This window comes from Barbus barbus (genome assembly GCF_936440315.1).
Source record: "Barbus barbus genome assembly, chromosome: 35".
Lineage (NCBI taxonomy): Eukaryota > Metazoa > Chordata > Actinopteri > Cypriniformes > Cyprinidae > Barbus > Barbus barbus.
In genome coordinates this window covers 27070229-27083754 of record NC_136763.1, presented here as the reverse complement: position 1 = coordinate 27083754, position 13526 = coordinate 27070229, and the positions used below count along the sequence as shown (strand labels likewise).

Genomic DNA, 13526 nt, shown 5'->3' with positions numbered 1-13526 from the left:
TATCAAATACAGTTCTGGCACCGCCGTCTCTATATTCTGTACAACACGACATACAGCGGTAGAGTTATAGGATACTGCACTTATTCGCGATCGCAAAAGTACATTATTTGCACACAAGCCTTGCCGGTTAAATGTTTCATTCGCGCGCTGGTCTGACATGCGCTTTTCCTGAGCGCATACACTGCTCAACACAAAAGAAGATATTTTGAAGAATGAGGGTAACCAAACAGTTTGCTGATCCACATTGAATTTAATAGTAGGATTCCTATTGAAGTCACCGTGGACCAGCAACTGTTTGGTTTTCCACCTTCTTCACAATAGCATTTATGTTCAGCAGAAGAAAGAAACTCATTCAGGTTTAAAACAACTTTTGAGTAAATTATGGTATAAAAATAAAACATCATGACAATTTAATTTTTGGGGGAACTATTCCTTTAATTTTAATAAAACAACAAAACACAAAAGAGAATCACTCACTGCTCTTGAGTGAAAAACTTGAATACAGTTGCTTTAGGAATCAGTCTATATAGTTTTTTTATTTTTATATTGGTTCAGTCAATTTCTTGAATGCTCCTGCTAAATACACCTTTCGTACCTGGAAATAAAGCATGGTTTGTTTTATTGATATATTATATGTATCTTTGTTCTTAGTTTTTAATAAGAAATATAAAATAAATGACAAGATTTTTTATCTTCGCCCACTTTGGCCTGTCTCCTGTTATTGTTCAAATTAACGCAAAAATCAGAAGGAATTTTTTTATGCACAGTTGTAAAGTTTAACCAGTTGATAAATTACCTAATGTTCTAAAAATCTGATAAAATAATATAATCACCTATAATCATTCATCATTTTGACTCATCTCTTTTCTTATAAATGGTATTAAGTATGAAATGTAAGGTTTATCATTTTAAAACTGTCAAAACTTAATTTTAATGTCATACATGTTAGTAGTTAACATGTTGTGTTGTAGTCATCCAACCAATATTTTGTGTTTATTTAATGATGTACATGTATGATATATATATTTATGAAAAATTTAAAAGTTAAAATAGGGGTCCCCTGAAGAAAAGGTTGGGAACCACTGGCCTACAAGAAGCTCCAGGAGGCCTTCTGCACTGCTCCCATCCTCTCACATCCCGAACCCCAACTCCCATTCATAGTGGAAGTGGATGCCTCCACATGGGAGCAGTGCTGTCTCAGTACCATGGAAAGCCACCCCGACTCCACCCTTGCGCTTACTTGTCCAGGAAGGTTTCCCCAGCGGAGCGGAACTACGATATTGGAAATCGGGAGCTGCTCACCATTAAACTGGCGCTGGAGGAATGGAGACACTGGCTGGAGGGAGCTCAACACCCCTTTACGGTCATCACTGACCACAAAAACCTGGAATATCTCTGAAGTGCTAAGAGGTTGAACCCCCGGCAGGCTCACTGGGTCCTCTTCTTCACCCGGTTCCAGTTTTCCATCACGTATCGACCCCGAGATAAGAATGTCAAGGCAGATTCCCTTTCACGTGTCCATGCCCCCGACGAACCCTCCACACCTGAACCTATACTACCTTTCCAGACGTCCTTGTGAGCCCCATTCGGTGGGCCCTGGATGAACAGATCCGCATCGCCTCCATCACCGAACCCGCTCCACTGGGAGGCCCAGAGGGCAAAACCTACGTGCCCACCTCCTTGAGGACTTCCCTTCTGGGCTCCCTGCATGCTGCCCCGGGCTCTGGACACCCAGGCAGCCAGAGTACTCTCTCGCTCCTCCAAGCTCGGTACTGGTGGCCCGGGATGTCTCCCAGTACGTTTGTGGATGTTCAGTCTGCGCCATCTCCAAGACTCCACATTACTTACCTGCCGGAAAATTTGTCCCATTACCCATTCCACGTCGCCTCTGGTCCCACGTCGGAGTCGACTTCGTCACAGATTTCCCCAAGTCAGAAGGTTATACCTACATACTCATTGCAGTTGACAGATTCTCCAAAGCCTGCAAGTTAATTCCCCTCCGGGGTTTACCCACAGCCCTCGAAACAGCAGAGGCCCTCTTCCATAATCTCTTCCGCACCTTCGGCCACAGTTGGTCTCCCGTGTCTGGAAGGCATTCTTCTTAAAAGAAGGGGAAGTCGTGGCCTAATGGTTAGAGAGTCGGACTCGTAATAGGTTGCGGGTTCGAGTCTCGGGCCGGCAGGGATTGTAGGTGGGGGGAGTAAATGTGAGTGAATGGTGTGTGTTCACTGCTGTGTGTGTGATCACTGCTGTGTGTGTGCACGATGGATGGGTTAAATGCAGAGCACGAATTCAGAGTATGGATCACCATACTTGGCAGTGTCACTTCACTTCACTTTCACTTCAAACTCCTCAGGAAATCACCCCCAGACTAACGGCCAGACTGAGCGGAAGATTCAGGAGATTGGGAGATTTCTCCGGGCCTACTGTTGGAACCGCTTCCTCCCATGGGCCGAGTATGGACAAAATTCCCTCAAGCAAACCACCACTGGCCTCACCCCTTTCCACACAATAATTTTTCAAATTATTATTCACGTCTGTATTTCCTCTTATCCTCTTTCTCCTTGGACACAAAAAAACAAAACTAACAATTTAAAATAATCCATTCCACGCTAAAGGAAGGTTAAATGTCCTCCTGGGCGTCGTCCTGCTGCCCTCCTCAAGATACAGCTGAGAAAGAGTCTCTGCTTCTGCAGCGAGCTTTCATTAGAACACCACTGACTTCATCAATTCTCATCTGTAAGAGGCATTTCTATTTAAGTTCCATCTGAGCACCCAATTTATCAATTTAATGATTTTTCTCTTCTCTTATGCTCTCTCATCGCTGAACTAAATGTAGAATTTAAGGGCACTGTGATGGGCTGAATGCACAGGACATCATCCACAGCTCTATAATAAACAAACAGAAATGCACTTTCGATTGTGAACGTGAGGTCAAAAATAATGAACTTCAGTCTGTACGGCTTCTTGGGACTGAGTTAAAAAATAAAGCATCCTTGGTGAAATAATGGTTAAAAGAATAATTCACCACACATTAATTGTATCATCATTTACTCCTCTGTTATCTTCATGATGCACGTTTGACTTCGTATGACTTTTAATGCAATCACAATGAACGAAGACTGAAGCTTTCAAGCATCAAAAAGGACATAATTACCATAAAAGGACCATGAAAGTGCTCATGGACTGCAATTTAAGTTGTTATTCACTGATAACACTACCCTTGAGTGGGCTGTTAACTAGTAATGAGACTGTGAACGAATGGATTATATGAACGGATTCATTTAACAGATCTGACTGAAAAGAACAATGAATTCATAAACTCAACATCTCTACCTCTCATGAGGGTGCAGAGGAGACGCAGAGCAGATGTCATGATTTTCAGTGAATAATGACTAGTTACATGGATGATGCTCTCATGAGATGCTCAGAACTTTATAAGTTGGCTTCGAAGCAGCTTCAGCAGTATATAAGAGTGCAGCTTCAGCTCCACAATCTCAAACATCTACAAACATAAGACATTAATCTGAAAAGTGCAATTACACAAACCACAGAAAACCCTCCAGAGAAAGAGTCGCTGACAGTCAGACTCACCCTGACCTAGGGCTGGGTGATAGAGCCAAAAAAAATATTATGATAATTTTAACATAATTATGAAAAATGATTTTTCTCATATCAGTCGATACAAAAAAAGTCGATATCTTTCAAGTTTAAAGCCAGATTTTTGCTCCAAAGTGAAAGTTGTATAATCCAGATCACTAATTTTCCTTAAAATAAATATCTTGATAGAAAAATAAATTTCTTAGTTTCTGCATGTTTTGATGAGTGATATTGTTTCAAATCAAGAAACAGGTTTGTGTTGCCCGATAATACTAATAATACTATTACTTTTTTGCACATTTGATAGTAGCAGTGGCTTGAGTTTGGACGCAGATGCACATTTTTGTTCATCATCAAAATCAGTAAAATCTGTAAAAATTGTAGCAACCGGGTTTTTAATTTTTTTTATGCTACATAGTAGCATACATTTAAATCATGATAAACACAGTTAAAACCACACATATAGCATCTTAATACAATGTGTGCATTTATACTAAATGTTTTTAGGTATTTGCATGGAAACAGTAGTTAGCCTAAACACATTTAGTATAAATGCACACATGCACAAAAAAATACTATAATTAAGCTAAATTCCATTACTCCTATAATAAAATTCAATATAAATATCCCACATTTTTGCCACAATACCATGGTGCAGGTAGTGTTACTACAGTAAATCCTGGCTTTGAATTGGTTTACATTGCTGCGTCATGTGTGTTCTTCGCTGAACTCAAGCACTTCACACTGGATCTCACAGCACTGCTTAGTGTTGCGTGATCGAAACTTCTCAGCGAGTAACACATCTAGTGAGTTTGCAACCGCTGCCGTTTGAACAAATAAATGCTCTGTGGTTCAAATGACTAGTTTCGTTCCGCTTTGGTGCATGAACGTTAAATCAAACATTTATCGAACTCTTCATATCTTATCATCGAGGAAAATTATATTGCGATAATTATCGTTATCGATTTATCGCCCAGCCCAACCCTGACCCATCGGATCCGGACACAGAACAGCACAGCCATTTTCACTCTGCTAAAATGACACAGAATTGTGTGATTTTTAAGTGCACTAAACCACCTTGCTGAACTCTTCAGCCATTATCTGGAACACAAACATGCCCTTTTCTGCATTTCATGTGCTCTCTAGTGCAGTAGAGTGACTCAGGAGTGGTGTGTGTCTGTGTCCTGCAGGTGATTCATCTGAGAGTCACATTACAGCAGATCGGCCCTGCATATGCTGCCAAACACCAGTGCTGTGACCACAGACATCATCTCTGTAGAGCGCTGGGCAGCTGCCCACATACACTTAAACATGGCCCGTCTAGTTACTGTGTCACGCAGGAGGCTGGAGATTATGCGCATACATTAAAAATGACACTTCTGCAAAAGCACTTTTTTTAAATTGCAAGTGAGAATTTTTAGGATGCGAGAAGGACCGCAACAGAACACAGCTGTCATCTGCATGTGGTGAATTTCAGCAGAACACTTGCTGAGTTATAAACATATTTCAGTTGTAGTGCCCTCTATAGGCGGAACTGGATGAAACTTGATGCGTATCCTCAAAATATCCTGTTCTGAAAGTGTACCAAGTGTCATGTAGACTAAACTTTGTGTTCATGAGATACAGGCTAATTAGTCAACGTGAATCTGAGGGTCCTTTCTGCAAAAGATGCGACAAACAGAAACTCTTTGAAAAGCCTTTTGTCAAGTTGAACTGTAGAACATTTTGTGGGATTCACATCAGGGCATGAGTGTGCAAAAGTAGCGTTTTCAGAAAATGCAAAATGGTGGAAATTATACAGAAACCGAAGACCATGAAATTCAAAACAAAGTCAGAACAAAACCTTCAGAGCACATACCTCAAATCAGATCCTGCACAAGGAATTTCACAAAGAGTCACTCAAAACGAACTCAAATGACTTTGAAACTGCATCTGAGAAACAAAGCTCTTGCTATGCACCATATCACACATCATCCACAGACTGAAGATCCTATTAAAGTGCATGAGAAAACACCAGCCGAACTTTGATGAGAGTTTGTCCAGTCATGCATTACACAAGAGCCGTAGACATGCAGGTCACATACAGGTGTAGAGATGTACTGTACCAGTAGCATTTGCTGTTGTTGTCCAGAAGCTTCTCCACCATGTGCTCCACTCTCACAAACCAGCTGGGCACTGCTTTATAGATCAGCGGCGTGTCCGACCTGCCAAAGAAAGGCTTTTTCAATATTTCAAGATGAACTTTTATAAAGTTACAGTACTATCTCCTGTGCCAGCATCATATGGCAGGACCTCATCAGTCATTTTGCTCCATAGAGAAACCGTTTCAGTAATAATGAAGAAACCCCTGCGATTAATCATTTTAAAAGTAAAATCATTTAAATCTGTAAATATTGTATTATGATGGCAGGATGGCACTCGTATGATAAATTGCTTGAGCTCTTTGAATATCTTCCAAAATACAATTCCAAATAAACACTATTGTATTTAATATAAGTAATTAATGACTATGCAAATGAAACGACGTGTGGCCGATTCAATTACTTCACTCGCACTGCTTCAGTGTTTTCATGAAAGACTAAAGAAAACAGTCTTTGAGTACTTTTTTTTCTATTTGTTTGTTTGTTTCTAACAGCAGTTTGTAATTGGATTCATTACCTAAATGCCTATGGAAAAAAATTAACAGGAAAAACTGAGCTGTTTATTTGTTCATTGGTAAACAATAATTAATTACTTGTGACCTTCTCTTGCATTTGTTTATATTTCGGGCGCTGTCCAGTAATGACCATGACTAGCACACAATGTGTTTGGATTAGTCGTGTCTGTCCGCTAGCCAATCAGATCACATACTTCCCTACCAGCATCAACACCAAATCCACGTACGAGATTAATGCTTCCCAACTTTCTACTAATACCTAAAAATGATCAAATAGAATGATTTTTGACTATCTGACCATTAATGAACAGCTTTTAACGGATTATTTTGTCTTTTCCCTTGAGTCAGAGGTTGTATTACACAACTGAGAACCAGATGAAAGCATCTTTTGTTAGTTGACTTTCACTAAAGCTAGAAGTGAACCAGTCCGGCCGTCTCTGCTGGCTTGTTGTCCGTGTTGTTGTTTGTTGGTAGCGGTCTATGATTACAGATGAGGAGCATGTCTGACCTCCGTAAGCCTCAGCATTAGTATTCTCAATCTCTCCTGATCGACCATCAGTTTCTGCTGCGCCTTTACACTGACAAACCCCTTCAGTATCCATAATGTTGGTCCCCAGCAGCTCCGGGACGGGCAGAGATCATGAGAGTCGATAGAAGAATGATTTATTGATGGCGTAAGCGTTACATGAATTTCTGTTCGTCAGAGGGGTTAATGAGGCTGGAGGTTTGCGCAGCGCCGCTGTGACCTCTGCCGGCTCACTCACGCTCGGGTGAACTGATGAAACAGCAAGCTAGATATTGAGCACCATAAGCTAATGTTCCTGCCCCGCGACCCCCTCTCAACAGGCCACTGTATCGACTGAATCTGCCCCGTCCAGCAGAGGTCACAGAGATGTGACCGCCACCGTTTCAGAAAGCCTTTGGAGTTGGTTGATTAAGAAAAACTAAATTCAACCTTTGGCAACAGTCAAGTTCTCTGAATTTCTGATGGACAGGGGATGGAAAAAAATAATGTGAACACCAATATTCCTTTATCATGGTGTTTTACCATATTAGTCTTTAATACAGCGTACAACCTGACAGTTTAATCTCATCTACTAGAACATTTACCAGCTGCTTCAGAGATGTTGCTGGAGAGCAACTGGTTTTGTCAAGCTCTCTGTGGAAGTTTTTTTTTTTTTTTCCCAGTAGATCTGCTGTTTGAACGCAATCCTTGTTAGTCTTGGCATGCTTTATCTACGCAGTCATAATCGTAAAGACTGTTGTTCTTAAAACACCAATAAATCGTGCTTTTAAGGTTACAGATGCTCCTGCTAAACAGGCCAAGATTTGCCATTTTTGGAAGATTTGCCATTTTTGGAAGTCTAACAAGTCAGCTTTTTCTCCAAAAGCTTGTACTAAACACAACTTATACTGCACTGATACACAACCTAGAGAAACAAAAGACAATGAAAAGCTCGATAAAGATAAATCACAATGCTTGTTTTTTCACTGTAGCCGACAGAAATGACATATTTCCACTATTATAATAATAATGGGTGTTCATGTTATTTTGTCCAACCCCTGTATTTTTTTGAGCAGCAGTTAAAAAAACCCAGCCGATGGTAGTCGAGTATATTAAAAAGTAGTAAAATACATTACAAATTAAGGTTTAAATAATCAAGGATTTTTTCCCATTTTTCACCAAACGATAATAATGAACTCAGTAACGCAATAAAGTGGCAGCTCTTATTATGTGATTTTATTTTTAAACAAGGAGAGCAGTACATGGTTTATGGTTTGTTTAGTTGCATCGATATGAACCAGAGCTCACACAGAAGTCACTTTCAAACACGGCGAATTCTCATGACTAACTGAACACAATGCAAAATCATTCAGCCTGACACAATTTCAGATTGCATGCATTTCAATTACATTTATGCATTTAGCCGACGCTTTTCTCCAAAATTACTTAGAAAACAGTAGCATAATCATTTTGTCAAAAACCACCAATTATTGATAACATGCAATGCCAGGTTTATTATAGGTTATGAATATAAAAATGTGCTCAAATTAAATCGAAATGTCTGGATTTTACCTGCAAATATTGTCAGAGCAGTGGAAAGCGTGATGGCACATTACAGCAGAGTAAATGAAAGCAGTCTGCACTCACCTCCAGCAGAAAGGGTAGCTGTGCTTGAACGAGCTGGAGCTCACCAGACGCCCATTCTCCTTCAGCCACTTGATTATGTTTTTGTCTGCATCCTGAAAGCATCGAGGACAGACAGAACAAAGTCTCAGAGCGTGCAGCGAATAAAAGCAGACAGTGTGTGACTATTAAAGAATAAAGCACGTCTGTGACAGCAGAGCTGGCGTCGAGCCCCGCTGCAGATACAGGCCTGGCTTTACGGCTTCATCCGGAGCGCTGGAGTTATAGAAATGTATGAAGCGTTGGGCTGCACTTTTCATTGACTGCCTTTCAACAAAAGTCATATTAATTCACTTTAATGGAAACGTGTCCAGCGTGTCCTTGTGGCAGAGCAGGCTGAATTGGCTTCCTGTCTCAAGCATAATCAATTTTAGGAACCTTTTCTTAACCTGTGAGGCCTTATGAAGGTTATCCATATTCCTCCAGGAGAAAACTTTAACCTGCAAGGTCCTACATGACACTGCACCAGTGTTTACAAGACTCAACGCTCATTTATCGTCACCAGCGTCGCTCTTCGTCCAACTATCATTAAACCAGCACAATCACGCTGAAGTCCCATGACAACTATTAAAAGCATTTGAAGCACAAGATCTATTATGTATTTTAGATAATAGCTTAAATAGACTTTTATAATCGGTAAATAATTACAATTACATAATATAGACATTTTCTTAAATTGTGTATCTTCATACAAATTGAGATGTAAGCTGTATCCATCAGGCTCCACTCTTCAACCCTGTTAGCACACTTTTTACTGGAAAAATCAGTAACTAACAATACAACTATTCATTACTCACACTAGCCTCTTACATGTGTGCTTCTCGTAAACAATTAGTGAATATGCATATAAACAGCCTTTTAATCAACAGAGTAGAATAATCCTGGCTGATAGTAAAACCTGAAAACGTAAAAAAAAAACTGGACGCAAGAAAAGCTGTTACTTCTTCCCAGCTGGTGAATGAAAACAAGGATATAAAAGGAACATTTGGAATTGGGATAACCTCCAAAACTAAAGGCGAAACCTTTTTAAAAGCTCATCGTCATCAAATGTTTCTAAAATGTTTACGTTCCGAGGCCATTTTAGGATAGTTTGTGAGTTGGTCTTAGTGACTTAGGACTCCTCTTCACTAACCTTTCACAGATTTAGGAGCTAGTTTTAGCGCTATAACACTTTGTCAAACACTCTTAGAGAAAACATGTCGGAGTCCTAGATTCAGGATTGACACGGCCATTATTTTGAAGATGTTCTCGTAAATCGGCGAGTTATGCGCTACTTTTAGCCTGAAGATGTTTTGTGAATACAGGCCCTGTATTCTAAAAGGCTTTTCATTTTCACACAAATACCAGAAGTAGCTCTCTTGTAAGTCGTCACTTTTGACCAAGATAAAAAAAAAAGATTTTACATTTGATTAATTTATTGAATTACTGCATTTCTTACTTGCCTACTACTGTTAACTAATGCTTAATCTGTTAAAACCTAAAGGTTTACTATTAATATTTGCTGCGGTATCAGAATCAAAATCAAATTTTGGTCTAGAATGTATTCAATCTCTGTCATATATTGACTAAATGTAGAGGATATGTTCTTCAAAATACAAAAACAAATAAAATAAAAATTATCAATTTGTAAATCGCTTTGGGTAAAAGCGTCTGCTAAATGACTAAATGTAAATGTAAATTTGCACTGGAACTGTAATAATTTTAATGTTATGCATTACAAAACAAAAAACACTTCTATTAACATGCAGGTTTGTGTTTTGGAATAAACAATAAAACAGAGTGTTGCAGGGTTTATATTTATTTGTTGCACGCTACTGTGCTGAAATAATGTCTTCTTATGTACAATAATGTCTTTTTTAACTTGTGTCGGTGGCCCTGTTGACAGCACTAAGTTTGGGTTGACATGAGAGAGTAAATGACAGAATTTCTGGGTGAACCCTTGTTTTGCATAGCCAACAGTTTTTCAGACCCCCAAACTGATGGGGTTCAAATCTTAATTAGCACACCCACCGGTTATTTACATCCTGAGTCCATATTTCCAAAGTAAATGCATGAAACTGTCAGGGAGTCTGTCTCTGCCGGCTCTAATTCAAAGACACTGTTGGACCGTGTGAGCGCTGCGAGAGCACTAATGAGCGCTTAGGCAAAGAGAACCTGACTATGAGTGCCGAAATATAAAATGACAGAGCAGAACTATGATGAAAGCTATTCTCAGGAAACAGAGCGGAGTTTCTCTGGCACTGGGCTAAAGCGCTGACATCAGCACTCCCATAGTCACCCATCACACCTCCACACTGGAGACAAGAAGTTCCCTTAGAGTACATCTTCATTTGTGTGGGGTTCAACTGCTGCTCTGAGAGCTGGACACACACACACACACACACACACAGGTCACCAGCAGAGATGACTTCGACAGCAGCTCAGCACCACTAGCATTTGTCTTAAAGTCAACACGAAACTGAAGCTGCAACTTTTTTTTCTATTATATTTTTGAAATGGCTATTTAACAACAACAACAACAACAAAAAATGGTTGTTGATTGCATTGTGAAAAGAGTGTTGTTCGGAAAATTGAGTTAGGGGAATGCAGAAAAGCAGCAAGTGACTGTCCTCATGAATGAGTCATTGAATTATTCAATCAACCAATTTGTTCAAAAATGAAGATTCATTCAGTAACGCTGTGTGTTGCTTGGAGACATGCATCGGTTTTGATGTGGCTTGGTTTCAAAAACACAATATTGTCTCTAAAATATAACTCACAATATTCATCTTTGTTAATTTAACTTTTTATGTTATTACTGCCTGTTCACTAGTCTTCAATGATGTCTAAACTGTATATTATGTAAAACTTAAGTCTCGAGTAGCCAGACAGCCTTCAGTTTGATGGCAGAAGGCCCACCCAAGTGACCATATGATTGACAGGTAAAGCAACCAATGCTTCGTTTTGTGCCGCGCCATTATTTAATGCTCAAAAAAAGCATGTCTTAAAGCAGATGGTAATTTGCACTGCTCTTGGTAGATTGCGCTGGCCATAGAGTGGGGGAACTATGATGTCACTTTGTAGGCGGATCGGCTGTTAGCATGAAACTGGTTCCTCAACAAAAAGCCAACAGGATTTTTCCATAGGCTTTTGGATTATCGGAAACGTATTTACTCTCTCTATGAATTTTGATCCACGCTACATGAACCTTTTCATATAAACTGAAATAAATACAAAACTACAGCCAAACTAAAACTGAAATTAGACATAAATAGTATCGTGAATAAATGAAATAATAGTAACTAAAGGACATTTAAAACCACGTATTTCTGTACATTTCGAAATAAGGTGCATTAAAAGTCAATAAATCCTAGATTAATATGAATATTTTAATTAAAAACGTATCCCGCGTATTTAATCTTAAATAACAGCAGAGTGAGTGAGTTTTTGGATATGGTAAGATTAAACTTATTTTAATGAACAAAGTACCACATTCCAGCTCTCATTTTGTTAGGGTGGGTACACAATTTTATTCTATCCTTGCTTCGAGGAAATCCTCAGTCTATATGCTTTCTAACAGCTTCATGTGGCCGTAAACATTTAATTTTGCACTATGCATCATTAAAGATTCACTTTCACCAAGTAAAGCCGGCAAACGTGGTGTTTACATGTAATAATCGTAATATGAGTTTACCTCATGGTGCGAACCAGAGTCTCCGCATCAGTAAGCGATAAACTCGAGCATCTTCCCTCCGAAGACGTCGCATTTCGAGGCAAAGCAAAAAAAAAACTAAAAAACACTGTCGAACAACAATATAAAATGCGGGAAACTATTCATTGGTTATTCTAAAATTAATTGTATTACAAATTTTTACTACAACTGGAAAATACTGTAAATTGATCAACTGTTCGGCGTGCCGTTGCATGTCTCCGACAGCGCCTGTAGTCCCATTTAGCAACTTGTTAACAACCGTCGTTTTTAAGAAACGCAACAGCTTAAAAAACTCACGACTGTGGTGTAACTGGTGTTTTATGTCGTAGAATAAAACATGAAAGTATCTTGAGCCTGTGTGAACCACGGACCTTATTTAAGGGATTTAACCAAAATCCCATTAAAAAAAGTGCTAAAATGCTAACTCTCTTCCAGGTTTTCGTCTACAAAGTGACATCATAGTTCCACCACTCTATTATGGAAATGATCTGCGTCTGTGTTCATTAATCTGCTCAGTGTCAGTAAAGCACCCACTCCCATCAGCGCTTTTATGAAATTGTGCTCTAATGCTAATTTGCCCTGTTTACTAATTCTGGCCCTAAATATTACACTGTTAGTGTTTTCCTGTATCCTGCAGCCCTACTCTATAAGTTTGAGTGTGGTGTGCAGTGGAGCTCACATGAGGAGCTCTGTGTGTGCGCTTGAGCCTCTGATGAGGTGGACAGCAGACAGCAGCATCCATACCTTCACGTACTGACCGGCGAAGTGAGTGACCTCTGCAGTGAAGAAGCCGGATGAGTCCACGGGGCAGATGGGAGCAGAGTCTCTCTGGATGATCTTATAGTCCATACAGACGCGGTAATCATCCTGCAGACAGAAGAACACAACACCCGTCACACTGGGATTGTGATTCTGAGAACGGCAGAGCATGAGGGTGTTCCTGTGTCTCAATTACAGAACATCAGGGGAATGAACCTCCACACAACAACACACAGGAGAGTCACACATCCTGCTCAAAACAACCAGAGGAGAGCAGGAGCTGCTCAACTCTACACTGATAACGACTGATGCTTCTTGCTGTGTTTGTCCGAGTGTTGCAGTGCGGTTGTTAGGGTACTCTTGGGTTGTGTGTCAGTGTCATTATGCAGCTATTAAGGATGTTGCTATGCAGTTGTTAGGGTGTTCTCAAGGTGTTTGTCAGAATGTTGCTATGTGGTTGCTAGGGTGTTCTTGTATTGTGTGTCAGTGTCGTTATGCAGTTATTAAGGGTGTTGCTATGCAGTTGTTAAGGTTTTCTTGGGGTGTTTATCAGAGTGTTGCTATGCAGTTGTTAGGGTGTTCTTGGATTGTGTGTCAGTGTCGTTATGCAATTATTAAGGATGTTGCTATGC

The 13526-nt window shown here is 39.8% G+C and overlaps 1 protein-coding gene across 4 annotated transcripts in view; it reads right to left on the bottom strand.

The window, feature by feature from the left end:
* LOC306855204 (isoleucine--tRNA ligase, cytoplasmic-like) overlaps positions 1-13526 on the bottom strand; it is an 80847-nt gene that overhangs the window by 44682 nt on the left and 22639 nt on the right. For all 4 annotated transcript variants that reach the window (XM_079393696.1, XM_079393698.1, XM_079393695.1 and 1 more), the window contains exons 11-13: positions 12880-13002; positions 8409-8500; positions 5706-5804 (exon numbers count right to left, since the gene is read on the bottom strand). In XM_079393696.1, the coding sequence (XP_079249822.1) occupies positions 5706-5804; positions 8409-8500; positions 12880-13002 (314 nt within the window). The remainder of the gene's footprint in view (positions 1-5705; positions 5805-8408; positions 8501-12879; positions 13003-13526) is intronic.